Source organism: Anopheles ziemanni, chromosome 3 (genome assembly GCF_943734765.1).
Source record: "Anopheles ziemanni chromosome 3, idAnoZiCoDA_A2_x.2, whole genome shotgun sequence".
In the NCBI taxonomy this organism is placed as follows: Eukaryota; Metazoa; Arthropoda; class Insecta; order Diptera; family Culicidae; genus Anopheles; species Anopheles ziemanni.
Genome location: NC_080706.1, coordinates 77,204,712 through 77,230,470, shown reverse-complemented (window position 1 = coordinate 77,230,470; position 25,759 = coordinate 77,204,712). Strand labels below are relative to the sequence as shown.

The window sequence follows — 25,759 nt, the reverse complement described above, 5'->3', positions numbered from 1 at the left end:
CTGTGTCCTATCGCTCTCTTCCGAGCTTCCTCCCGTGCCTGGTTCCATCGTTTTGAATGTCGTTCTGCTCATCCTCGTTACATGCTCGCTCTACTAGTGCGTCCTCCCAGATTGCATCCGCTGTTGCGCGCCGCCTCGCGTATGGCTCCATTACTCTTTCCTCTTCGATGTTCTATGATGCAGCTGAATTTTTCTCCCACTCTCTCTCTATCTCTGTTTCTATTTATCGCTCCTTTTACTCGCTCGCTCTATGTTATTACCCCGTTCTGACTCCTTACGATATCCCTTCCTTTTTTTTCTCAACGCACAAAACTTGTTCTTCCAGCTTGCAAAGTTTCACATTGACCTGTCAACGTTATCGTACTACCGTTTTTCTACTTCTTTAACCATCTCTTCTAGCGCCTGCAGTAGAATAGGTTTCATACCGAACGACACTCGAGGATATGAATTCTTTTAACATCACTCCACCCTCTCACCACTTCCAATGCTCTGCATGCTCCGTGGAGCCATCGAATATCTACCACGTGTAGTTTGTTTGTTCACCGATATATTGTTTTTGCTATGATTTTCATCCACCCATCAGTCGTTTCATCGAGATGCTCTTGGCGATTGATGTGTGTCCCTTTCGGAAAACGATTCCCTCAGATCGAGCGCGCAGATGGCGTCAACACCTGGTGCTGCTCTCGGGCAATAAAATCGGTCATCTTTCACACATTTCCACATCACATACACACATATTCTGTGACAATTTCGGTATCAATCGTTTCTGCCAGTTTTGCTCACTGTAAACTTCGCATAACTGCGTCGGAAGTTTGCTTGTTTGCGAACTGGTGTTATTCCGTAAACCCCTTTTTATAGGAAGTTTGTTTTCGTCGGTTCATATGTTATGCATTCGGTAACATCATAAACTCGCTCAGTGATCTTTTAATGGATCTGTTTCAAATATGTATGGCAAATGGCATCAGAAGGTCCCGTTCAAATATTTATTTCACAAATTGATTCACGGACATTTTTTGTATGGTTCAATAATAATGGGCACGTTTTAGCGGAATGATTCCACTCTTTCTCTCTCTCTCTCTCCATCTATCTCTCTGTCTCTTTATCCTCTTTCTATTCTTTTTAAAATATTTTCTTTCTCTCGTGCAACGTCTTCCAATCATGCTGAAAGTTTTAGCTACCATCTCGCCCCTTAGACTTGAGTGATCACTATTAGATAGCGAAAAACATTGAGTATTTTTGTGCTGCCGCTCATCTTTTACCCTACATTGCTCGTTGTTCTTGTAGCCACCTCGCAGCGTAGCGTAGATGTACCATTCCGTTGGTCCGGTTTGACGTCACCTACCTTCCCTACCTACCCCGCCCTACATCGTACTCTGTAGCGCTAGCTCTAGTTCCTACGCCATAGAGTCGCTGTCGTTTCCCTCTCCATATTTGAATGCCCATAGTGACCGATAGTTTATAGTTCTTGTTACCACAACTATATTAACAAATTAAATGCAATGCAAAACTGGTCCATGGTTCTTCTGCTTGCCATTATGTCTTGTGTCGTCGCCACCAACTGTCGCGACCATGCGTGGAAGACTGTCCTGACCGTCCAGGATAACCGGATTTCCGATTGAACGATTGTCAAAAGTTGAAGCGAAGCAAAGTATACACAAACACCACTACTCCCGCTACTAACAACCAACCGCACCAACCTTTGGCCGATTTTCTATGGTTCTTTCTATTGTCCCACTATGTTTTCCCCCACTTTCCTGCTTGCCTTTCCAACTTTCCGGTTTTCGTTCAAGGTTTCGTGCCTGTTTGTTCTGTTCGTTGAAGCCCAAAGTAAATCCTTTACCGTTTCGTTGTGCATTCCGAACTAGAGTGTTCCTTCCAAAGTGCAATCTCCATTGCTCTATCGCAATTCCGAATCTCTAGGAACGATTTAATTTCGTTCGATTCGCGCCCACTGGTTTGCTGAATGTGTCCCCCATTAGCGTTATCGTTCGTCGTTTGTTCGAATGTTTTCTTAGTAGATTTCTCTTACAAAAGAAAAATGCACACACTTAGCGTGTCGATGGCTCTCGTACAGTACACGGAATTTCTCCCTTTTTTATCCAACCCCCGTTCCGTTTAGTGGTCCGTTTTCGAATGCCTTCTCTTACCATTTTTGAGTCTGTATGTGTGTGAGTTTCAGTATGCGTTTATGTCTATTCGATAATCCTTGTGCAAATGTCTACGGCCCATGTTTGGTTAGCGTTACCATCTTTCTTCTGCGTGCGTCACCGAGGACCGGGAGACATTTACATTTCCGTTTCTCTCCCGACAGAGCGTCGGAATCATCGGAAGGAAAATTTACTTTTTCGTTCCATTCTATTTGTTCTGCTCCACTAGAATGTTCGAATGTTTCCTTTACAGCTTTTTTGTTCCTCCCTGGTACACATGATCGATTCTGCTGTCAACGTCTATTCGTGTCTATCGTTGCTAGATTTCGATGTTGAATAGCGTTTCCTTCCGTGTATGCGTTTCTATGTGTGTCTGTCGGTATCGTGGTTTGTATTTCCATCGTTTCTACATGTATTTGTGTCTCAGTGTACTTGTGTGTGTGTGTGACGTGAGTAAACATCCTTAATTGCCGTAGACTTGTCTCGAGCACAAGATCTAGCTGGATCTCCAGCTTCGGATTTTCTAGACGGTAGATAAAGAATGAAAAAAAGGAAAACACGCACACGCACAAGAACCAAACTGTCGAAACTAACTTTTCCCGACAGTTGTTTGTGTTACGTTCCTCCGATGGGAGCGTTGGATGTTTCCGCTAATTTGATAGGCCCCAGCCTATCTTCCAAACATTCCCGAACCTGAACTCCTGAACGAATAGCGTACGGAGAAACATGTTTTTTCTTCCTTTTAATCGTGCCCGTGTGTTGTATGTGTGTCTCTCTCGAAGACCCCCTTTCCAAAAGGCCCGACCGTACCTCCCGTTCCAACCCGTGTCTTAAGCCTCTTCCAAGACGCGGTCGCCCTGCTCTCTATCTCTTTCTTTCTGCTAATCCGAGAATGTTGGCTCCCACCCCGAGAGCGTACTCCCCTTCCCCTAGCGGGGTTTCCGAAACTGTATGCTTGAAAACTTCCACTCTCCATTCTTTAACAAAATTAGGCACAGTTCCAAATTCTACCAGACATAATGGTGGTAAGAAGCGGCCTATATCGCCAGAGCAGGTCATAAGAATGTTTAATACAACTAGTTCGTCTTCTTCAGTTCCTACTAGTTATCATAGTAACGGTACACGTGACCGAGGCCGCCGAAGTCCTGCCAGCAGTCCGCCTTCCACCACCCATCAAGTAAGTAGCCGTTGTTGGTTTTATACTTTCGACAAACAAAAAACTCGTTGTTGTTAACGAACTCGATCAGATATTGAAAAAAGTTTAGATTAATTTTTCCCCCGAATTGGAAACGGGAAGAACGTGAACCTGTGTTACACAACAGCACTTGTGTATAACGACAATCAGGTGGTTAGAAGGTGCTCGTCTAGGTTATTACGTAGTCGACTTTCGTAGAATGTCTGAACGGAATCCATCAACGGATTTCGTTCTAGCCTGCCTTTGATACTCTACTCGCCAGTGTTTTTGACAATCAGGTGATGTTAAAAACGTGATGTTAAAATGGCCCTGAATGGACACGTTTACTGTCACGTCACTCATTTTTCGGGTAACAGCAGCATTGTTCGTCATCTCATTGCACCAATGTACTAATGTACTTATATATAGTAGTAGGAAAAAATAATTATTAAAATGTAACCTTTGGAATGTCAAGTTTTTAGTTAGTTTTCGAAGACCATTGGTTGTATCAATTTTTTAACATTTTAACAAAAGTACTAAAAAACGGTACTAAAGCTGTCAACATGCTAATCAGTTTTGCTATTTTTATTGGACATACTGTATTTGACGTATACTTATTTCCATTGTTACAAAAATAGTAAACGATAGAAAGTTAAAATTTAGCATCACTTGGTTTAAACATGTCTTCATGTTCATGTTGACTGCCATGGCTATCATTTTTGATAGCCAGCTGTCATTAGTTCAAAAAAGTTTTTACTTCATAAATAAATGAAAATGCATCATACAATCTTTAGTAATATTAATAACTAATTCTTTGTGAAGCTAAGTCTTGGCTTAGCCTTCGAAAACCGTCGTTTTAATAAATGTTATAAACAATCTTGTTTATTAATTAAGAAAGGTTGATTAAGAAAGGTTGTACTAAAAAGTATGCTGAGAACGTGTGGCAGTCAACGTGTTAAGCATAACTTTGATTGTAAAACATAATTTAAAATAAACATAAGGTCATACATCATCTATTTAATATCCTGTGTAACATCTGCACTGGTTTAATAAAACGCTTTCCTTCTACCACAGATATACCGCGATCGCGACCGAGATCGCAGTATACCGAACATACACCAGCTAACGACCCGAACCGTGAACATGTCACGTGATCAACAGCCCGACAGCAGCCACGGGTTCGGGATTTGCGTCAAGGGTGGTAAAGATTCCGGTAAGTAGCTGCCCACCATCAGACACCCCACTCCCCCATCCCGACACAACTGCCGGATGGGTGGCCGGAAGAGCTTAAATGGAAAATCTATCAGCCAGCCGGTTTTTCGCGCTGGCCCGCTGCCAACAAGGGCCACTTGTCTTGGGTTTGGATGTTTGCACGATTTGCCAGCCTTTCGCCGATCCAGCCGGTGCATTGTTGCAGTGGCGAACGTGCACACGGTTGAGGTGTATTTAGTACACGTTTTCGTTTTTTTCTGTTTCCTTTAATCTGCTGCTACAGCTTACAGCGGATGGTTGATTTTTTTTCGTCACCAGATTTGGTCGCCGATGTGCATCGGTCGCTCGAGGAAACATGGTTTGTGAATCTAATTCCAATTTGTCTGCATTGACGACAAAAAAGAAAACCATGAACCGCACTATGGAATGGAAAACAGGAAAGTGTGAAAATGATTGACAATTTAAAACAGCTCTGCCCAACGGTGCGACGAGAAAGACGAAACGGGCTGAAACGACCGATGATGATGAACATGCCGAATGAATATCACGGACGGATGGTGTTTGAACAGGAAAATTGAATAATAACAAACTCGACTCCGGTGGATGGTGTAGCGCAGATAAGGTTTCGGTTTGACAATGGGCGTGTATTGGAAAAACACAACCGAACCGAATGCAAAGTGATTTTTTGTGTTCGTTCCGCTTGATTAGCTTCAGTCTAGTCAACCATTCTTCTCTCCGTGACGTTTAAATGTTTATGACATCTTAAATGAATTAATGTTGCTTATGACAAGTTTTGAAAACACATTACTAACTCTGTTTCTGATGACGTTAGATATGCTTAATTACAGCCTTTGCCACTATACTTTAGCTAGAAAGCAGATGGTGTTGTCTCGATGGCACCATATTTTGAATTGGTTCGTCATTTTATGTCTCTAACGCATCTGAGTTTGTCTCTAACTCATCAGCTTTTGTCTCTTGTTGAAATCATGCACATAAAAATAGCTATTATGGTTTTCATAGACTGTAGACACGGTTAAAACAATTAAAATTATTTCATTTATGCCCTAAATGTAACGCCTATTACCATGATTTTTTACGTATTTTCTGAGTGCATTTTTGCATGCGATTTTCAAAATCTGCACAGAAGCGATGAATTCGGGGACATTAACTTAGTTTTTCATAGCTGCTAACGTCACTTGTTTTGTATGTTTCGCTGACGTATATTTTTCAAATTTTACTCAGTACCAAACTTTAAATTGTTAATAATTTCGCCTCATGTCCTTTTTTAGGCAGCATTACAAAATCAATTTTAGTACAAACAATTATTTAAATTCATTCATATTTAAATTCATTCTAAATAGCCAAACTTGTTGATAGGAACTAAATTGAAATTAGAAGACAAAATCAGTAAAACACGACAGACAAAAGCTGACGAGTTGGAGACAAACTCAGATGTGTTAGAGACAGAAGTGGATGCAGTCTATCATTCATGGAAATGACACTAGCATAGATATTTTTTCACATCATTTAAATTTAAAAAGCGGTTCCCGAACAACAGGTTCTTGCGTAAAATGAGTTTAGTTGGAACATTTTCTAAAAATCAGTTGACTTTGCGACACATAAAATAGCGATGTATAAATCAACTCTCGGGACAGTGGGACCGGCGCGAAAACGCGAACAACCCACATTTCCCATCCCCACGCTCGGTGAATCAATAAAAGAGAACAGACAAAATGCTCGCGGTCACGAAAGGCTCTGAAAAAGCTGCCGGCGCCACCACGTTACTAAACCAATTTCCTTTTTCCTGCGAGCCCTTGGGCAAGAGATTCGTCCGGTCCGGTGGGTTGGCCAAACGTTAGCCGGTTTTTTCAAGGATAGCGTTTGAGGAATGACCTGAGACACGACCAACATAGAAGGGAAAAAAACACATACACACACACACTCACACAAAAACGATAGCGAAAACCGACGATACCCGCATGGTCGAGTAAGTAATTCCGCGTACCGGCTAGCGATTTTCCCCCTCCGAAAACTCGAGTTTCACTGACCCCGACAAAAGCCCCGGATCGGGTTTGTTTTTGCTTCACACACACACACATGGTGGGGGTCACATGATCGAATTTCGGTTTCATTTGAATGCCAGCCATTTCTAGGGCTTACCTCGGGTTTCCTTTGGCACACACACGCGCGCTCGTAATTATTTTCGCCTCTGTTTTTGGCATGTTTTGGCATGCCTTCATGGTAACTGTTTTCCAGTGGCAGAAGTTTCGATCCGAAATGTGTCTTCAACCAATCCAACAACAAGAGCGTCGTACGTTCCTTCGGGGCACGCTCGAAAGTCATTCCGATGTTTTCGATTGCAAACTGCATTTCGGCGTCCACCTTCCTTCCTTCCGCTGGCCTGAGGTTGGTGGAAAATTGGGCTGTCGTAAAATTAGTTTCGGTTTGTTGGTTGACCCTTTTCCCTTCACTTCCGCGCGAAGGTCGCTGGAGTCGCTATAAAAAGCGTCAAGCAACATAGGAGGGCGCGTACGGCGAGCGGTTTTCCCAAGCATGGATGGAATATTTTTTTATTACATTTCCACCATCGCTACCACCACCCAACCCGAGGCCACCATTTGCAGCAAAGGGAAAATAATGATGGCTCCTTACAAACTATTCACCGACGTTCCGATCGCTCACTACATTTCCTTCTCCACCCCCCCGCTCATTTCTTTTTCTTCGCCCTCAGGAGTTGGTGTTTACATTTCCCGAATCGAGGAAGGTTCGGTCGCTGAACGTGCTGGACTGAGGCCTGGTGACACGATACTCGAGGTGAACGGTACGCCGTTCACCTCCATCAACCACGAAGAAGCGCTTAAGGTAAGGGGCAATGTCGGAACTTTTCGTTTGGCGTTTCCTTGTGTTTCCTTCCCTTTTTCCCCCCCATTTTGTCACCTTTGTCCTGTTTTCTTTCCATTTCGTTTTTCATTTCCACGACGTCTACCTATTTCGTTTTTTTCGATTCGGCTCCACAATGATTGGTTCCTTCGCTGGTTATTGGCAAACTGTTTGATACGTTGCAAATGGCATGCGCGTGCTTTCCATTTTCGGCTCGAGAAAAAAAAAGTACCGGATCCCGAGTGCAATCGAATAAGAATGATCGACAAATAAAATAATGTTATATCATCACTCTGCGACGCAATCGGGAATGCATAAGACCGAATAAAAACGGTTCAAAATTAAAAACTAAATAGGCGAACAAAATTGTCACTACGCATTTAGAAAACTTCATAAATCTTTTACACCACCCCATATGATGTAACATCGGATATTGAATGTACCAATATATACTAAATGAAATGATAAAGCATTGACTAAAGATGAAAAAAAGATTGGCAATAGAAACTCTGTCTCTGTTACTTCGCTCCTTTAGAAGCTTGTTTCTTTCAACACTATCGCGCCATTAAGTATTCCCGATGTTTAGAGACGCTCGTTTAGTAACTTTCTTCCCGGTAGATAAAACAGTTGACATGAAGAATAGTTCTTCTAGAAAGTGTGGAAAATGATGTCGAAATACCTGCTTTTGTTAGGTCCCGGAGCTGGCCAAATATAGCAAGTATTATTCGTTAGCTAAGAAAAAAGGCATAAACCACGCAAACGAATAAAAGATGAACCCAAGGCGCAGATGAAGACAGTTGTTAGTTTTTATCGGACCGGAAACAAATCACAATGGCCGGTGGGGGACAAGAATGCACCAGAATCATTGTGCAAACCGTGCCACCTTCCTTCACCAATAGCGGCCCTCGAACGGCCGAGTCGTGTCATCGTTCGGGGGTGAAAAGTGTTAATTCCTGACCATGAGAATGGTAAAAAGAAGGCACAAAACACACACAACGAACGACGAACCCGGAAAACAAAAGCAAAAGTTTTAATCCCAAACATTTCTCACCAGAGCCTCCGACCCCTTCGCTAGTAGCACTGCGGCGAGTCATGTTTTCTCACTAGTGCGCCGGAAAGTTATTAGCTAACTTCGTTTGCATGACCGCAGAATCTGAATCGGGTGCTCTTTGCGAAAGCGCATAAAGCATTTTTCGTTTTTTTGTCGATGGTGGGGGCTGTTTTTGTTGTTTGGATTATTCGCTTCGTGCACCAGTGGGTGGAAAAGATAAACAGTGTCCGGGACGGTGTGTGTGTGTGTGTGTGTGCGGAAGCTGTGTGCGAATGCTTCCGTTGAAAAATGGACTTACCAAGTGCTGGCCACTTCGGCGGGCGCTTCTGTTATCGAGCACCGTAGCGAATACGAAAAGAAATGGAACGTGATAGTGAAGTACGGACTAACGGAGGATGGAAAAAGCTACCGATTGGTTGGCCGGGAAGCCACCCCGGGAGTATCATACAAGTCTGGGGCAGCAGTGGCCGGCGGTCGGGCGTTGTAATTTCCCGCGCGACTGGAAAAGTGGATAAGCGGAAGCGAAGAGTTTCGCTGCATAAATTAATACAAGTTTTTCCCAGCTCCTTACAAATTATCCCGGTTGCATGATGGCTATCGTGGCCATCGGGTTGCCCGGCGCCGGGCAGATAACGGGAAAGAAAGTGTAAAATATACGCGTCGTAATGTGGCCAGCAGCGAGCAATTTTCCCCGGGAGAGTTGGTTGCCCGGGGTGCCCCCTTTTCGTGCTTTTCCGTCCCCTTTTTTTCGACAAAAGTTTTCTATTTTACTTGCTGCGGTGGTGTGATATAAAATTCAAATGAGTGGCTGGCCCCGATGGGGAGGTACGGCTACACGGACAGCTGGCGACACGCGAAACCACACTCGCGTGTGGCGAAAACGAATGAGCCTACCTGAAAGTTTGCTAATTGACGACCCGGATTCGCGCGGCATCCGATGGCTGCAGGCACACCATTGCGGGTGGACGTTGGCTTCCATGGCCGGACTGGGGGGGGGGACTTTAATGTAAAATACTTTATACGCTGGGCACAAATATGCTCGGCGTTGTCGTGAAGATTTGCCAAACGGCTGGAAATTTGCATACGGCAAGCTCGGGCCACTCGATCCGGTGGGGGAGCTTTGGAAAGTCATGGAATTTAATTTTAAAATGGAAATGACAACGCCTTTCGGACCGGATGGATATTTTAATTACGTATGATGCGGAGTAAAATTGTTTAAATTGTCACCCGCCCAATGACGGATGACCTGGCGTCTCCATCGTTAGTAAGCGAAATGGAGGCGCCTGGTGGCTGACGCATGGATTGTTTTTCTTTTCCCTCTAAAGAAGCGCGATAGCTGGAAACTGGCCATTAATTAATTTAAAAAAGAGATTATGTTTGGTTTTGACTACCTACCCAACTATAGTTTTGATGATAACTTCTCGAACCGATTATATTTTCATTATGCTTTCGTATAAACTACCATGCGCCTCCATTAAAAATAAAAATCTTATTATTTATTTCCATATTGCTAGTAAAGTGCTAAAGTAAACTTAAGACCAACAAACATTTTGAAAGATAGTTAAAAAGTGAATAGTGCTAATCTTAATAGTAATTTGAAGTCATTTCCTTTCTAAGTAGCGAATGTTTGCAAAAATCATGTTTGAGGATGTAAATTATTGTACTACAACTCACTTTGCGTTAATTTAAAAATAATACCATGAAGCAAACTCTTAACATGGTTTTGCTTGCCAGTGACTTGTTCTTTTTTCTTACCAGTAGAAGCAAAAATCTAATAATTGCATATATCAAGTTGATGCTAATGGAACTCGCTTGTTGCGCCACATGCAACCCAGACTGATTCAGTGAAGAAGAAGAGAAGTGAACGCCATGTCTGAACCAATGTATCACATAACCTCTTTTGATGTTGTCACAGCGCTAGAATACATGTATTTTTTTCAACTTCTCTCAAAATGGTTCGCCTTCCCTTTTAGTTTACATTATCTCAACGTAATTTTCCCCTTTAAATATGTATGCCCGCCAGTAATCATCGCTCCCTCCGCTTGTTCGTTGTATATTTTGCATTGCCGGCTGTTATCCTGGAGCCTGTGTGTTCCTTTCCTCCTGTACTATGCGTTTAGTTTCGCGTGCGCCCCCTTTTTGCGCCCCGTCTAGACACCGCTCTCGCTATCTCTATCTCTCTTTCTCTCTCGCTCTGTCTCCTTCTCTCCTATTGCCATACTTTTTTTCTCACCAAACCAGAGATGTGTGCAGATTCTGAAATCGTCGCGGCAAATCAGTATGACCGTGCGGGCGCCACCGTCGGCCGCGTCGATGCTCAACTCGAGCGCACCCCTGCACGGTTTCGGGCCACCCCCGGGCGTGCCCGGGAGCCGGGTGGCCGGCGATCTCGTGCCCCCGCCGCCCGGCATCTACCCGCCGCCACCGAACCGCCAAACCTGCTCCTGGATGGACCGCCAGGGACGGCCCGCCTCGCCACCGTACGAGTACGGCGGCCGCCGACCCGAACGACGTGATAGGTGAGTTGGAATGCGGCGGGCTACGTGTACATGGCGTCAGGCAGAAGATGTGTGCCGGGTCCCCGAAGGGTGTGGCAGATAGAAACGGAATTGATTTATAGTGCCAGCGCGCTTAGCACCACTTTTTGTTTCTTGTCATATTGTTTGCGTGGCAATGGGCGAGATTCCACATGGATTTATGGCAGAAGTTCTTCTCCAAGCTTCTCAAAAGATTCTTCCAACGGTTCATTCAATTCATTTTTCAACCGGACGAAACGGTACAACAAATTCGAAAAGCACCGTAATTTTACTTAATTGAATCCTAAGTTTTCGAGCAACTAACCCCTTAGCCTAAAAATATCTGATACAGGGTTTCAGCACAACTTCTCTACCGACTAAAGTAATCCAATTTCATGCCGGTAAACTTGAGTACGTACTGAAAAGTATTTTTGTATAGCCTCCATTCGTACATGAGGATAAATTTTGAAATCTTTTCAAATTCTTCTTATTTTCATATCCTCAAGAACAGAAAAATCCTTTCCTTCTTAGTATTTACACTGTGTCCAAAATATTCGCATACAAATTCAAACATCAATTGTTTTAAAACACTAAGTCGTTCTGCACTAAAACGTCAGTCAAATTTACCCGTTAGCAGTTACGGATCAAATTAATTGTCTTAAAGTGTGTTTTATCATATTTAAAAACTTTATCATCCGTTCCCTACATTTTTTAAACGTTTTTTCTTCTCATTAACATTCTTCAAAAACACCCATTGAGGAATGTGTGTGTAAAGTTCTTTTTTAAGGTACTTTTTTACGTACACAACACAGTAAAACACCTTGTACCTTCTGATTATTCGATACAAAAATTACGTTAAAGTCCCAGATTATAAAACAAATCTCTTAAATAGAGTAGAAGTGCGTTCCAAAAACTTATATAAGACAGCAGATAATAACTTGTATAAAGAATGTTAAATAGAAATAGAAAAATATGTCGGAAGTAGTTGAAAAATGTGCATGAAAATATATTGGACACCGTGTAGATACGTAAGGTAAGATGCGATATTTTTAAAATTTATTCGCATCTAAATAGCTTTCTGGACTTTTACTTGTTTTACTTTTTTTTTTGAAAATAATATTGATGTCATGATAATTTTATTTCCAACAAATTCTTTTTTGTTCCATTAGATAAAGATCAAGATTCCATACGTTGTATATTATTGCCCGCTTTTAATTTTTACTAAAAACACGCTTTGAACAGAGAATAAATCTCTTGCAATTAAACTGTATCGTCACATACAGAAAATCCAACTTAATGCATCACTGGTTGCACCTTCGTTTTTGGTGCATAACATGAAAGCGAATGATTCAAGATGATTTTAGTGGAATTTATTTCTCCCACGTATGTGGGTCAGCCATTGCCATTGCCATGCAGCATTGAATTATGCAAGACAGTAATTTTCTATGCCCGGCAACACCTCCATTGGGCAGGAATGTGTGTTGCAATGCTGCAGTTGGACGGGAATGAAAATTTATTGCTCTCTATCTTCTGCCTCTTCCCTTCTCTGGAACGTTGCCCTGCTTTTTTTTCGTTTGCCGCCCCTGGTGGAATATCGGAACCCTTGGTTGATCGTAAAATAATGGCGTTAATGTGAAACAAAAAACGGAAAAAATCGTCCCCGTCCTGCATGATGATGGTGGTCATCCTCTCGATGGCAGAGTGCGAAGAGTCGACCTACTGATAGAACCCGGTCAGTCCTTAGGGTTGATGATACGGGGCGGCGTCGAGTACGGGCTAGGAATTTTTATTACCGGTGTCGACAAGGACAGTGTTGCCGACCGGGCTGGACTGATGGTAAGGCATCGACCGGGACATCCGCCCACTTCAACCCAGCGCTCCATTAATTCCCTGTGCTTCCTGTTGTCCCTCCCCCCGCTCTAGGTCGGCGATCAAATCTTAGAAGTGAATGGTCAATCATTCATGGAGGTGACCCATGACGAGGCTGTTAGTCAATTTAAGTTCCACAAACGAATGTCGCTGCTGGTTCGTGACGTCGGGAAAGTGCCACACTCGTGTACCACCGTTGAGCCTGAACCGTGGGATGCCTACAGCCCAACCGGTGTGAGGTGAGCGATATCGCGCCAAACAACACCCTTTTCTCGTCCACAAAACGCATCTAACGATGACATAATTTTCATCTCGTTTCTTCACCTCCATCCATTTTCAGGACGCGAAGGAAATGCCCGGTGTCGGCGATGGTAGAAGAAAAAGCCAGATCCTTATTACCTCGTCATCATTTTGCTAACCTATCATATTATATAGCGGAATATGGTGCTAGAGGAATGACCATAGAGGCCTTCGTATCTGTTTTATTAGAAATGTTAGATACACCCGAAAAGGTAAACCATCTTGGAAGGGTTTCAAACTGACCGCAAGATGGTAATTCTCTTTGCGTTTCGTTTTTCTCCCCTCCAGCATACGTTAGTGACAGAAATAAGGGAATTAATTTTCCCCGAGGACAGAACGCGGTACGATGAACTTGTATATAGGAGAGGAAGAGACGTCTACGGTGATCCACTAGATAGGCATAGGGTAAGTATCATTTGTGGCCATGCGAATGAAAGAGTGTAAAACGAAGTCGCACACCTTAATGAAGTATAGCAATGCTCCGTTAAAGAGTATTTTACAATGTAACAAACCCTGCATTGACACAACACAATTTTCTTCCCAGAGACTTGTGTCAAGTTTTCAAAGAGACAACATTCGAAAATTGTATCTTTTTCAAGAGTGTTGTTTAAACGAAATTTATATTTGAAAACTGACTGAAATGTTTTCCAAAAATGCAAAAATCCATTTAAAAACTTTTATTTAAGTTGCTATGAGTCTCTACTTTTTATTTAAATTAACCAAAGTACCAGAAATTGACTTGAATCCAAAGGTTTCTAAGTATAATTTACGAGATAAAATGAAAAAATATTATTCAATACCAAAAACATGTTACTCCCAATATATTTATATTAGAGAGTGAGATCTACATAAGCTAGAACAAGTCGTACACTATAAATTGTGTTCTGGACCGTCCAGCTGTACGTTAAACTATTTAAATCATTCATTAATTACCAATTTAAATTGCTTTCTCTTTTCCATGCACCAAACCAGAGAAAAGGAGATCATTTACCTCATTCACACGATATACCGGTAAGTCCACGGTCCTGGCACCGTTTAGCTTCACCTTCGAAACGTACGTTTTTTTACCTCTTTCTACTTCATCTTCTTTATCAATCGATTCGCGCCTCACCTCTTACAACTTACGCTGCGTTACTGTTTCACTAATTATGCAATAGTTTTCTTCTTTAAATTGGCGAATTGGCTTTCTTCGAGAATCCCTCCGTATGCGCCTTTCGTTTTCGTTTTCCTCGGCCTTGTCGCCTGTTCTAGCGTTTGCGTTGAATGCGCTTACCGACCAGCCCAAACTAAGCGTTTCCGCTCAGCAGTATCATTCAAGAATGGCCTCACCCAGGCCGTTCGCACATCCATACCAAAACCTGTATTTAAATACAAAACTCGAAAGACTACCCCACTCATTGCGCTCCATGATGTTTGCTAATTGCTGAAACAGTACACGATTTCTAGTACACTCGTAAACACACTCTTCCGCTGTATCCACCCACTTTTGGTACACTTTCTATTTTCTTCAGCTCCATCTCTACTGTTTTCGGTTCTGTTTTTGTTTCTTTCTTTTTTTCCACAACAAACGGCTTGTCTGTATTTCTTATACTTCTCTCTTATACTGCTAACTTTGATAACATGAACAAACCTGTTTGACTGCGGACACAAGCTTGCTCTCACTTTGCAAAAAAAACAACAAACGAAGTAAACAAACCTCTGCCCTGTGGAATTTCGAGATTTTAATCGTGATTGCGGTTGAAGAATTAAAATTCAAAATTAAACCCACGGAAGCTGCGAATCCGTGGTGGTTATGATTTCCGTTTTGGATATTTTTGTCGTTTTTTTTCGGTTCGCAGTTCATCCTGTGAAGGGGATGAACTGGTTCCCCATCCCCCAAAAATGGTGGTTATAAGTTTGTACATTTGTTTTGGCGTTTTATTGCGCCCTTTCCTAGCCATTTTGCAAGCTCCTTTCTCCCCAGATGGGGGGGAAATCATTTACATTCCTTCGCTAACCATCGCGATTATTTCGGCAAATTCCACGCGTTCACACATGCACATTTCGACACCACCCACCCACACCCACACACACGCACACCAACACTAGCAACGCCACTACTGCACAGTAAACCGAACACTTGCGCCAGCAACTCTGAACACACACTTAGTACGAATAGTTTCAGCACACGCAAAATAATTAACTCCCAAACACACACGCACACGTTTAGACACCGTGTGTCACCGAATAGTGTTGAACTTGAAAAGCGCACCCTCTAGGACTTAGATACTAGTGTCTTACTTCTCGTTTAGTGGATTTTTCAAAACCAAACCTACCAATTTGTGAAATATTCGTGAAATTTTCTTTTGATCAAGTGAACTTTAATTACTGGAGGGAGGTAATGAGATGTTTTTTTAATGGGTTACAAAAGCTAAACCATCGCATCCAAAGCTCATAAGTCGAATTCTATCGAATGATTAAATTAATACGCAGGAACTTATGACGAGGAACAGTTTGCAAACGAATACAATTTCTGACGAAACAATCAAAACGCTTCAATCGCGCTGTTGTGATGGCACATGATGTAAAACAAATGGTCGTTATTCAAATTATTAGTATGGCTTTTAACTTAGGAAAAACTTCAATATTGTTTAGAAGTTATTCCAGAGGCTGTTTTATCTCAGCATGATTTTATTAGTCAAACTATTTTGCTCTTTAGCAAATACGTCTCAATACGTCTAGAGTAAAATGTATGTGGAAAAACTTAGTTATCCATGTGCTACTTTAATTTTACAAAAATTTCAAATCTTCTTTTAAACTTTAGAGTAAACATTATTATTTGTATGTGCCCTTATATGAAAAAATTAGTATTTTTTTTAAATTTGCACATAATTCGCTACTTCTACTTGTCTATCTAAAGCAATAAACTTCAAATTGCTTCTACAATTTTAACGATAAGTTATATGCCGTCTACCATCAACTCAGCTTATCAATAAAACAATACATAGAAAATAATATCGTTTGAAATATTGTCGACCGTCGTCAGACAAATATTTTTGATGGTGTAACATTGGCAAAACTGTCAAAAAATCCTTCGGAACCGAACCTTTTACGAAACACTTTGCAAACCTTCCATCTGTCCTAATGAGGGGTGGGGGAAAATATTAGCTACGATAAAATCATAATCAGGAGATCATATTTGAAGATCGTTGAATTTACATACAAATATTTCGGAGGCGGATGGCAAAATGCAAAGCATTCAGCCGTTTCGCAGTTGAGTATCATCCGACCTTAGAATTAAATAGTTCCACGACAACACGAGCGCGCGACCTTCACACGAAGAATGTAAGAGGTAAAAGAAGGCTACTACCAAGTAGCCAAATCTAATTATCTCGCAGCATCATCCACCTGCAAACTTTCATATCTGGTCGCTTCGGTGTTCGGAAGGAAACTTAGGTCGCGCTATCGCCAGCCGGAAGAGATGGGATGAGATAACGTTTCCATTACTAAGAAGTGCAACTTACGGCCCCCGAAGTGTCCTACGTGTGACGGTGGTCTCTATTTCACGCCCACCTACTTCCCCCTCCCCCTTCCCCGAGAGCCGGTAACTCTAAGCCATTCGTGTCCATGTGGCGCTATTTTCCTTTATTTTTAAAACCACCGCAAATTAGACAAATACAGCCGCCATGAATGCGCCCTCGTTAGCGTCATGGCTGGGTGCAGTTAAATAAACATCGTAGCACCAAAGTTCGGACTCGCTGCCGTCATTGGGATCTACGGGAAACTGGAACACACGGCGGTGGTAATTGGTTTTCTTATAATCCACCCTCGCGTATGCACTCCAAACGGTTGCCGCGAGTTTTACGAGTTTGTTTTCTACTCGCTACGTGAAACACTTCTCTCGGTGGGACTCCTCCCCCCCCCCACCCCTTATTTTTATTTCCTCCACCGGCGGGAAATCGCCTTAAGGTCAGGCCAGGAGACGATATCTTCAGCCCATAGAACTTTGGTCGTTGGGATGTAAAAGAAATGGAAGCTATTTAGACTCGACGTGAGGGTTTCGAGAGGAAATTAAATGCATACAAGAAAAGCGCAAATAGTTCGTGAAAAGAGCTTGTGTTTGGCTTGCAAAAACTATCTTCCGGGGGCTGAAGTTTTGTCCGCTCCCGGCGAGCACACGACACTGTGGATTTTTCAATCGAAATTATGTAACGGTTTCTTTTACCCGGACACGTCACGCTCGCCGGACGGAGAGATATCGAATTACAATGTCTTCGTACGTTAGACCGTAAGCCTTCATTCTGCCGCAGGCGGAAGTCTATTGTCATCTTTAGGGACTTGCTGCACCCTTGGTGAAGAGAAGCCCGCATTCGAATACTTTAGTGTTTCGGTGGTGGGAAAAACTTGCCGCACGAATTGACGGCACGAATTCTTCCGCCCGCTCCGGAAAAGCCTGCAAAAGACGTCTTCAGTTGGGAAAAACGCTCGAGCGCCCGCTTTGCAGTACGAAAACTTTGTACCAACTTTCCCCCCGAAAACCTCACCTCATTGCTTTCCGATCGCCATCCCGTACGATTTATGCTGGCTTTATCCCATTACTGGCCCTTCTTCCGCCCGGTGGGAATGCATCGATGCGGAAACTTCACCCAGAAGACGGGCCACATGCAACTAGAGCGTGGACGAGGTGTCTGATGGGAAGCTTTTCTTGCCTCATCCCATCCAACTCCTGCCGTGCGACACTTTGAAAGTCCCCAATCTCGTGGGAAGCTGACGAATCCAGACAAGGTGCATTTTTGTCACTCGGGGAATCGCACCCCCCCCCCTCCCCTCCCTCCCCCCCCCCCCCCCCCCCCACTTGTCAGTCGAAAGTATTTCATTAAGTAGTTTGTCCCCGACACGGTAGGCCTCGCTCGTGGAAGTGGAAAAGTGGTTCCGGCCGGAAAAGCCGACAAAATTCCTTTCGAATAGTTTGGTACGATAAGAGCCGGATGCAGCATGGAAAACGAGAAAACTTTATGCAACAACGTTTAGCTTGACAAGATCAAGTTAAGTAGTATCTCAAATGATAAATCTATAAACATGTTGTTTTTTGGCAAATTTTCTGCAATCGCTTTTATACTGTTTTATCGGTAAATTACGCCGCCTAGAACGCCCTCGTTATCCGGTTCTGTAAAGGACGCTGAAATCTCGTCACTTAGCTTGTTCAAGGAAAAACAAGTCACTTGTTGTGGCAGTTTGTAAATCTACGTTTAAAAACAATCCAGAGCAATGCAAACCGTTAACACTACATCGAATAAAAAAAAAACTAGAATTGACATTTTTTTAAACATTTTTCATTTAGTTTTCGCGACCCGTTTCAATGACCTTTGTCGAAAAGACGTGGAAAATCCAACGACAAATTTCCCGGTTTGTTCCCGGTTCGACCAAGGCTACTGCCAAAAGATATGCCAGGCGACCAAGGTGTGGACAGATGTCCCTGTAGACTCGGTTGTTAGTGCAGAGATGTACGACGAAACCCAAGGTTTAGTTAACCAAGCTAATCGGCTGTACAAAGCGCCCTCTACACGTCAGATTTTGGTTTGTTTTGCAGTTTTTTTTTAGAAAAATTACACGGTGGAAAATCTTTGATTTGAAGCACAAAATCCTTTGAAAAGCGGTTTCTGCAAAAAAGAAATTGACCACAGTTTTAATAAAACATTTAAATGAATAAAAATGAAACCTTATGTAGGTAATATGAGTCAACATACCTCCTTTAAGCGGAAAAGCGGAATATGCCTCCCTTTTATTTCTCGATATCTAGAAAAATAATCCAAATATTCATAGATCTCTAGCCTCTATTCTGCTACCAAAACATAATAAAATAACATTAAAACCCTCAGATTTTTATATAAAAAAAAAGAATTTAATTGGGCAAATGGATGGTTGTCATAGTTTTTATCGCCCGGAATTGATTCGGAGTGCACCTGAGAGATGTTTGTACATTTTCATTCATTAAATTCTTATCAATGCAACATATACCAAATTGGGATAATATTGATCTAAATCATAGAAATTGTAAAAAACAATGTGTAATTTTTTTAAACCATTTTCTCAAAAAGGCAGAAAGATTTTTTCTGTCTTGTTTTGTAACAACGATAATTATTAAACACAATTCGACAACAACGTAAAACTCTGTATCATTAAATTAACTGATTTCAGTCTCAAACACAGCGTCATACTACGTAAACAATTGAACAAGCGCTTTCCATCGTATATGCAACAACTTTCCCATGGCCCACATTGGAATTAAAAGTATTCAATAACAAATTTCCTATTCGTCTTTGTAACGCCCAACGCATAAAACCAACGGAATCAATAACGAGTGTTTAACATTTACATTAAATCTCTTTCCCCTATCGTGGCGACATTTCGGGCGGGAAAAAACAGTTTGAGAAAAATTAAAACTGACCAATGGCAAACCGTTTACGTCAACCATAAATTTGATTCCTCTTTCAAACCCCCACCGTTTTAACCCTCGCCCCGCGCCGGCGGCGCCGACAGCAAAAGGTCAGACGCTTCGGACGGCGGCCAGTTTCGCTTGCCCCGTATTCGTCACAATTACGACCCGATTGCAGCATTTTTCCAGCCATTTTCGCGCGCGCAAAAACAACGCAACCGAGGGGTCAAGCAGGGGTCGGGATCTCGTGTGCAAACCCTGCCCTCTCGTTGACCGTTTCAAAGGTTATCGAAAGCCTTTCGGTTGCCCTTCGAATGATTTCGAAATGGAAAGGGAAAGGGAATAGAAACCGTGCCCGGACACGGGATGGACGTTCGTCCTCGCGAAAGCCTGGGAAATTGAACCGCGGCGAAGGATTAAAACCTCGGCCCTGCCAGATCGGGGTCAGTTTAAAGTTTTCCCTGACGATGGCGATCCGGGTCAACACTGGGGTCGGCCCGATTCCGGCCACGAAGGGTCGTTAGGTCAGCGTCGAAAACAATAGGACCGTCAGGGTTCAAAGCCGGAAGGGCCATTAACTGTGCATTGGGCAAGGCATCGGAGCGCCGAAAGGCCACGCCGGGGTGACAAAAGTTCGAAACGAAAACATGCAAATAAATAACCTTTCCGATGACAGTTTGGTTTCCCCCTTTTTTTCGGTTTGGTTCCGTCCGACCGTTCGGTTGAAAAATCGCTCAAATAAAATAGTTTTCACAATCCGGTGCGCGCCGGAACAAAGGCCCTCGTAAGGGGGAAAATCGGATCACGGAACACGTAATTGCCGATCGGGAATTCGAGCAAGCAGGAATTTTCAACTTTAGCACACCATTTATCAAAACTTTCGTCTCGGCCAATGTCCATCGGCTTCGACTCCCGGCACTCCGTTGTCCCAGTCCGAGCTGTTGCAGTTTTTCCGCCATCCCAGTCCCAGCCCCTCCCGGTCCGGTGGTGGGAGAGTCTTGAAAATTTTATTGTCCCAGTTACAATTGTAATCGCGCGCTCTCGCACGTTGGACACCGCAAATGCCGGAATGGGATTACGTCGGTACGGGACGCTTTTCGTGTGAAAAGCGATTGATTGGTCAGTGGTCCGTAACGGTCCGTCCCGGAGTCCTAGGGGTTTTCGTTCGTGTTGGCGCGCGATTTTCCAATCAAACCCCGACGTCCAACCGTGTGATGGCGTTGGGCAAACGTGCGCTCGGTGAGTTTGGCGCCAGGGGTTTCCGTTTTTGCCGAGACGGTTAATCCCGGAATGTTCGATGAATGTAATCTGATTTCCTTTCGTAAGCTTTGTAATTACGATTGTATTCATCACACGTTCGAAACTATGGGTAGGTCCAGAGGGGGGACAGAAGGATTGATGAAATGGTTTTAGATCGTTACAAGAAAAAATCGATAAATCCATTACATTAATGGTCAATCGATGCTAATGTTAATACAGACTCCAATGTTCTTCGTAAAAAGTAACTGAAAACGTATTTGATGGGAAATTATTTTTACATTTTTCGTAAAGTTGAATAAGAAACATATGGTTTTCAGTTTTAGTTTTGACGAAGTACACAAGTCCCTTTTTCGCGGGCATGGATCATATTTTTAACAAATTTTTGATTGCCATACATTGATTTAGGTTTAGAAACATGTTCATCTTGTGTAGCGTTTCGTTTTTACTCAAAAACTTTATCGAATCAAACACATTTCCAGAAAAAAAAGATAGTTGCCGGTGAATTTTGATTTCTTTTTGATGCTTCTTTCTCGGTTCAGGATTTTCTCGCGATGAATTGTATTGTTTCCATTTTAATACCATCGGAAATGGAATATCATTGTGGTTACCCATATCGGTAACTCTCTGTCTTGTCATCAAATTAATTTTTATTAAATTTTCCATGGATGAGTTTATTTAACTTTACCTCCCAGCTAAATTTAATGAAAAAAAACCTTTTTTTAGTTATTATAAAACGAATTTTCACAAAACTTGCTGCACATCCTACTAACATAAGGACATGGGTTAAAGTTTCATTAAGTTCTAGTATTCATTTTCGATTAATTGGATGCATTTGTCAATCGTTTTCGTTGAAATAAATTATCGTTGAAGTCAGAACAAACGATCGTTACTCTCCAAGCTATTTTCGTAATCCTAGGCTTATAAAAATGGTCGATCGTTTATCTTCAACCATCGTTGAAATTAGACAAATCCGTATGCGATTAATATTCTCCCAAATATTTTAAGTGAATTAAAACGCTTTAATCATTATCCTCGTATTGTGCTAGCAACTAATTTGATTTAAATCCATCAAATGCTCCTTCAACGGTTCTTGGAAATATATTAGTAATAATAAATATTATGCAGGAAGTTGTTTTATAGGACAATTTTAAAATGGGAGCCTATAAGGGAAAATACCATCGTTTCGCGTGTAAGATTCGCTTTTATTTTTGTAATGAACTTTAATTTCCCTTATCTTTTTCTTGATGGTGAACATTCTTTTCTCATATGTTGCTTGATAATTTTCCTTTTTAACAACACAAATTCTGATAAAAAAAAATACGCCAGCTGACGCCTTCCTCAAGAGCATCATTTAAAGCCCATTTAAAGAAACAAACCCGACCGAGTCATGCTTATTCGTGGAAGCATTTCGCTCGTGCCGAAAACAAGCAACTTTTGCACGCGTCATCCTAGTCATGGTCCTCCATCAACCCGTATAACAAATATGCAACAAATTTCCAACCATTCAACGTGGGCACTGTGGGCCCACGAGCACATGGCAGATCGGGGAAAAAAGCGTACCAAAACTGAAAACCGCACATTTTAGCTAAATTCAATTAGCTGAAAGGAACCGGAGGCAAAAGAATAGAACTTCGGTGCATCTCTCAAGTGACTGCCGCATATTCCGCCTGTCTGTCTGTCTGTCTGTGCATTCGTTCAACAAAACAAACACACAACCCACAGCATAAGCAGCATAATCATTAATCATAAATCGTGCACGCCGACAAGCGTGCCTAAAAAAGCGTCTAAACCAGTGATCGGCCGATCAAAAAGTCAACCACGAGCCACTCTTGATGAATTAGATAGCTATTGTGCGCGATCGAAGATCGAATCTCGTCTCCTTGGGCGATCCACAGACGCAAGACGCGGTCGAATGCAACTGCACAAGGACTCGTGCGCGCAGATCTTTCCGAACCGATATGCTCGTTGATAGGGCTTGTGCTGGGATTTATCCGTTTTTCTTCTCTGGGGATTTTTTTTTTGCGCAACCATCCCGAAGAGTAATGATGCAACATACACACACACACACACACATGGTCGACCCCGGACGGGGTCATAATGTCGTTGAAATTGAGCATCTTCGGTTACTAAGCTGACCCAAAGCCTGCTCGTCCCATTTCTTGGCCCTTCGCTGCGGGTGACCTGATGCTTGGCTCGTGTTTGGCCACCTTTCCAAACCCACCTCCGTTCCTCTCTGGCCCTCGAGTGAAGGACTTTTCGGTTGCCCGTTGCAGAGTTTCGGCGCAAAACTCGCAATTGTCCCTTGTGCCGGTTTCCTTCCCTGCTTTGTGCAACGCAAGAAGCATAAACGTCATAATAATGTACATTGTTGCGTTTCTTTTAAACATCGCATGAACCCCGGAGTAGACGAGAGGGAGAGGAAGAAGTAACCATTCTTTTTATTTTAACATACAAGAACGATCTTCACGTTTTGCATTGCTCAGATTTTTACTTCCTTTTCAGGCGGAAGGTTTTTTTTCGTGTAGATTTTTCGCTAAATGATCTCACATTTGGTAGAAGAACACCCAAACGAAGGAATAGAGGGAGGGATTTGGAGGAAGATTATGAATCGAACCGGGACAATTGTGTGACACGAGCATGAAAAGCTGCTCAAGGGAAACTACACTCGATAGAAAACATGCATTATTTCGCACTTTGGGCAACGCATGGACGCATGTCACGTGGAAATGCAGAATGCAACGTATTTTTTTCCGGAAGTAGCGACTCGAGGCACGATGTTACAAAGGAAAGTGAAAAGAAAAGACTCACGTGTGTATGTGCGAGTGTGTTTGTGGGTGCTTTGAGGAAGTAAAATGTGCCCAAACGGGAAACAAATTGCTTCAGGATTGAAGTTATGTCTCAGCGCAGCGCATTGAAATCCCCCCGGGAGTGAAAAAGGAAAACCGCTCGTTCGCGCTCGGCACAAGAAAATGAAAGCTGCAACACGGCACAGAACGTCGATCTCAAATTACCACCACGCGCGCCTTCAGACCTGGTCTCTTCCAAAAAGGCCTGTGTGTATGTCCTTTGGCGTCGGGAAAAACGATTCCCAAACAAATGGAACATTTCAGAACCCGATCAGCGCGCGTTGTTGCCTCAAACAAAGTCGATTCCAAATGAGGCTTGTTCTTTTTCTGTGCGCAAAACCATCGCACCACAAGACACAACACTACTCCTTCCTTTTTCGAAGGCACACAAACAAAGCGGTTTCGTGTTTGAAGAATCATTAACGTTTGGCAGTTGAGAAAATAGAACGAGTTGCACTCGTTTCGGGTTTTGGCCAGCGGTCCACGCTGCGAAAGGATGGACAAACACAGCTGCCCGGAGTCCCATAACTGGCCACTGCCGGACCGGAAAAGGACACTCTCCTCCGCGGTCCGATGCAGTGGAAGTGATCTGCTTTCTGAAGTGTTTTCTTCTCGAAGTCTGTTAACAACAGGGTCATATTGTTCATAACATATACAAAAGGATAAAGAGCTAGAGCTAAAAATAAATCAAAAATATTTTAATACTGATCTTTTATGTGTTCTTCGGAACAAATTTAAATGTGTTTACGGATAAGATTAGTGAGCGTTAGTTTTTACTCAAATATGTATAAAATATTCTTTTTCAACTAAAATTAATTTAATTCTTCAAATTTTACCCATCATTTGAATGTCTTTTTAGACTTCAATGGTTTCAAAAACAGGGGTGTGTTTTTATGCAATCCATTTTAACAAGTTGACTACCATGTCACCCAAAAGTGGATGACAGAAGAAATTAGTTCTAAAAAGTTTTTGACCCATAAATAAATGAAAATGCAACATAAAAATTATAGTAATATTTGACATAAATTCTTTGGGAAGCTAAGTTTTGGCTTGGTCTTCAAAATCGTTGGTTTTATAAATGTTATAGACAAATTTTATTTAAAAAGATTGTACTAAGAAAGAAAGTGTGATAAAAACACTTGGCAGTCAACGTGTTAAGCATTGCACCTTTTTTGCTCATAACAAGTTGTTTCAAGGTTCATACTTTTTATTATCAATAATACAGCTCAAATTGTTCAATAAACTAAAAATCCTACATTTTTAGCACTCATCCCTTTTCAATGTTTCAGATAGGGCAAAACATAAAAAATAGTTTCCCTAAAAATAAACCAAACCAAGGGTTGAAAGGATTTTACCTCATAAAAAACGGGAAATTTAATCACTATGAATCACGAAATGAAAACAAAATCGAAAGTGTTCAAAGTTCCTTTGTAATATAAATTCATGGATAGACAAATACCCTTTATTTGTTTGTCCTTGGTTGTTTTGTTTCCAAACGCAGCTATATAATATAATTCAAAGTAATTTGAACAGAAAACATTTTCATTTCAAACAACGTCTCATAAACCACATTTTTATTCTACGTACTGCTATCATCTCATTTTTCCAATATTGCTTCCATATTTCAATCCCTCCAAAGGAAAGTCGAACAGCACTTTCAATGGAAAGTTTTAAGGTAAGCGATCGCTTTCGCTTTCGTTTCGTCTACCCGGGAGAAAAACTCTTTTTCAATTTCGTTCGTGTGTACCTCCAAAAAAAAAAAAGTCATATCCGACGGTTCGCTAGAAGTCAACAACTATGACCGCAATAAAGCAATCCATCATTAGAATCCTTGCTTTTCGGCCGGTCAAAAGTCATCAGCATTTTTTGGCTTTCCATTTTTGGCGGGTAGGCAGAAGTCCGTTTTGCCCGGGGGCAAATGCATGAAGAGGTAGACAGGAGGAAAAAGAAGAAAGAAAAAACACTATGGAAATGAAGGTAACCATCGTGGTGGTGTTGGGCTGAACGATTGATTTCGACTGATTGCCCAAGCAGTGTGTAGGTAGACGACGGTTTAACGGCTCCGGTTTGGGGTAGCAAGGATTAACAG

The 25,759-nt window shown here is 42.2% G+C and overlaps 1 protein-coding gene across 1 annotated transcript in view; it reads left to right on the top strand.

The window, feature by feature from the left end:
• LOC131288406 (uncharacterized) overlaps window positions 1–25,759 on the top strand; it is a 61,013-nt gene that overhangs the window by 691 nt on the left and 34,563 nt on the right. The window contains exons 2-10 of the mRNA XM_058317538.1: window positions 3,140–3,324; window positions 4,396–4,534; window positions 7,265–7,395; window positions 10,706–10,983; window positions 12,681–12,816; window positions 12,904–13,088; window positions 13,190–13,361; window positions 13,438–13,554; window positions 14,122–14,160. Coding sequence (XP_058173521.1) covers window positions 3,140–3,324; window positions 4,396–4,534; window positions 7,265–7,395; window positions 10,706–10,983; window positions 12,681–12,816; window positions 12,904–13,088; window positions 13,190–13,361; window positions 13,438–13,554; window positions 14,122–14,160 — 1,382 coding nt within the window. The remainder of the gene's footprint in view (window positions 1–3,139; window positions 3,325–4,395; window positions 4,535–7,264; window positions 7,396–10,705; window positions 10,984–12,680; window positions 12,817–12,903; window positions 13,089–13,189; window positions 13,362–13,437; window positions 13,555–14,121; window positions 14,161–25,759) is intronic.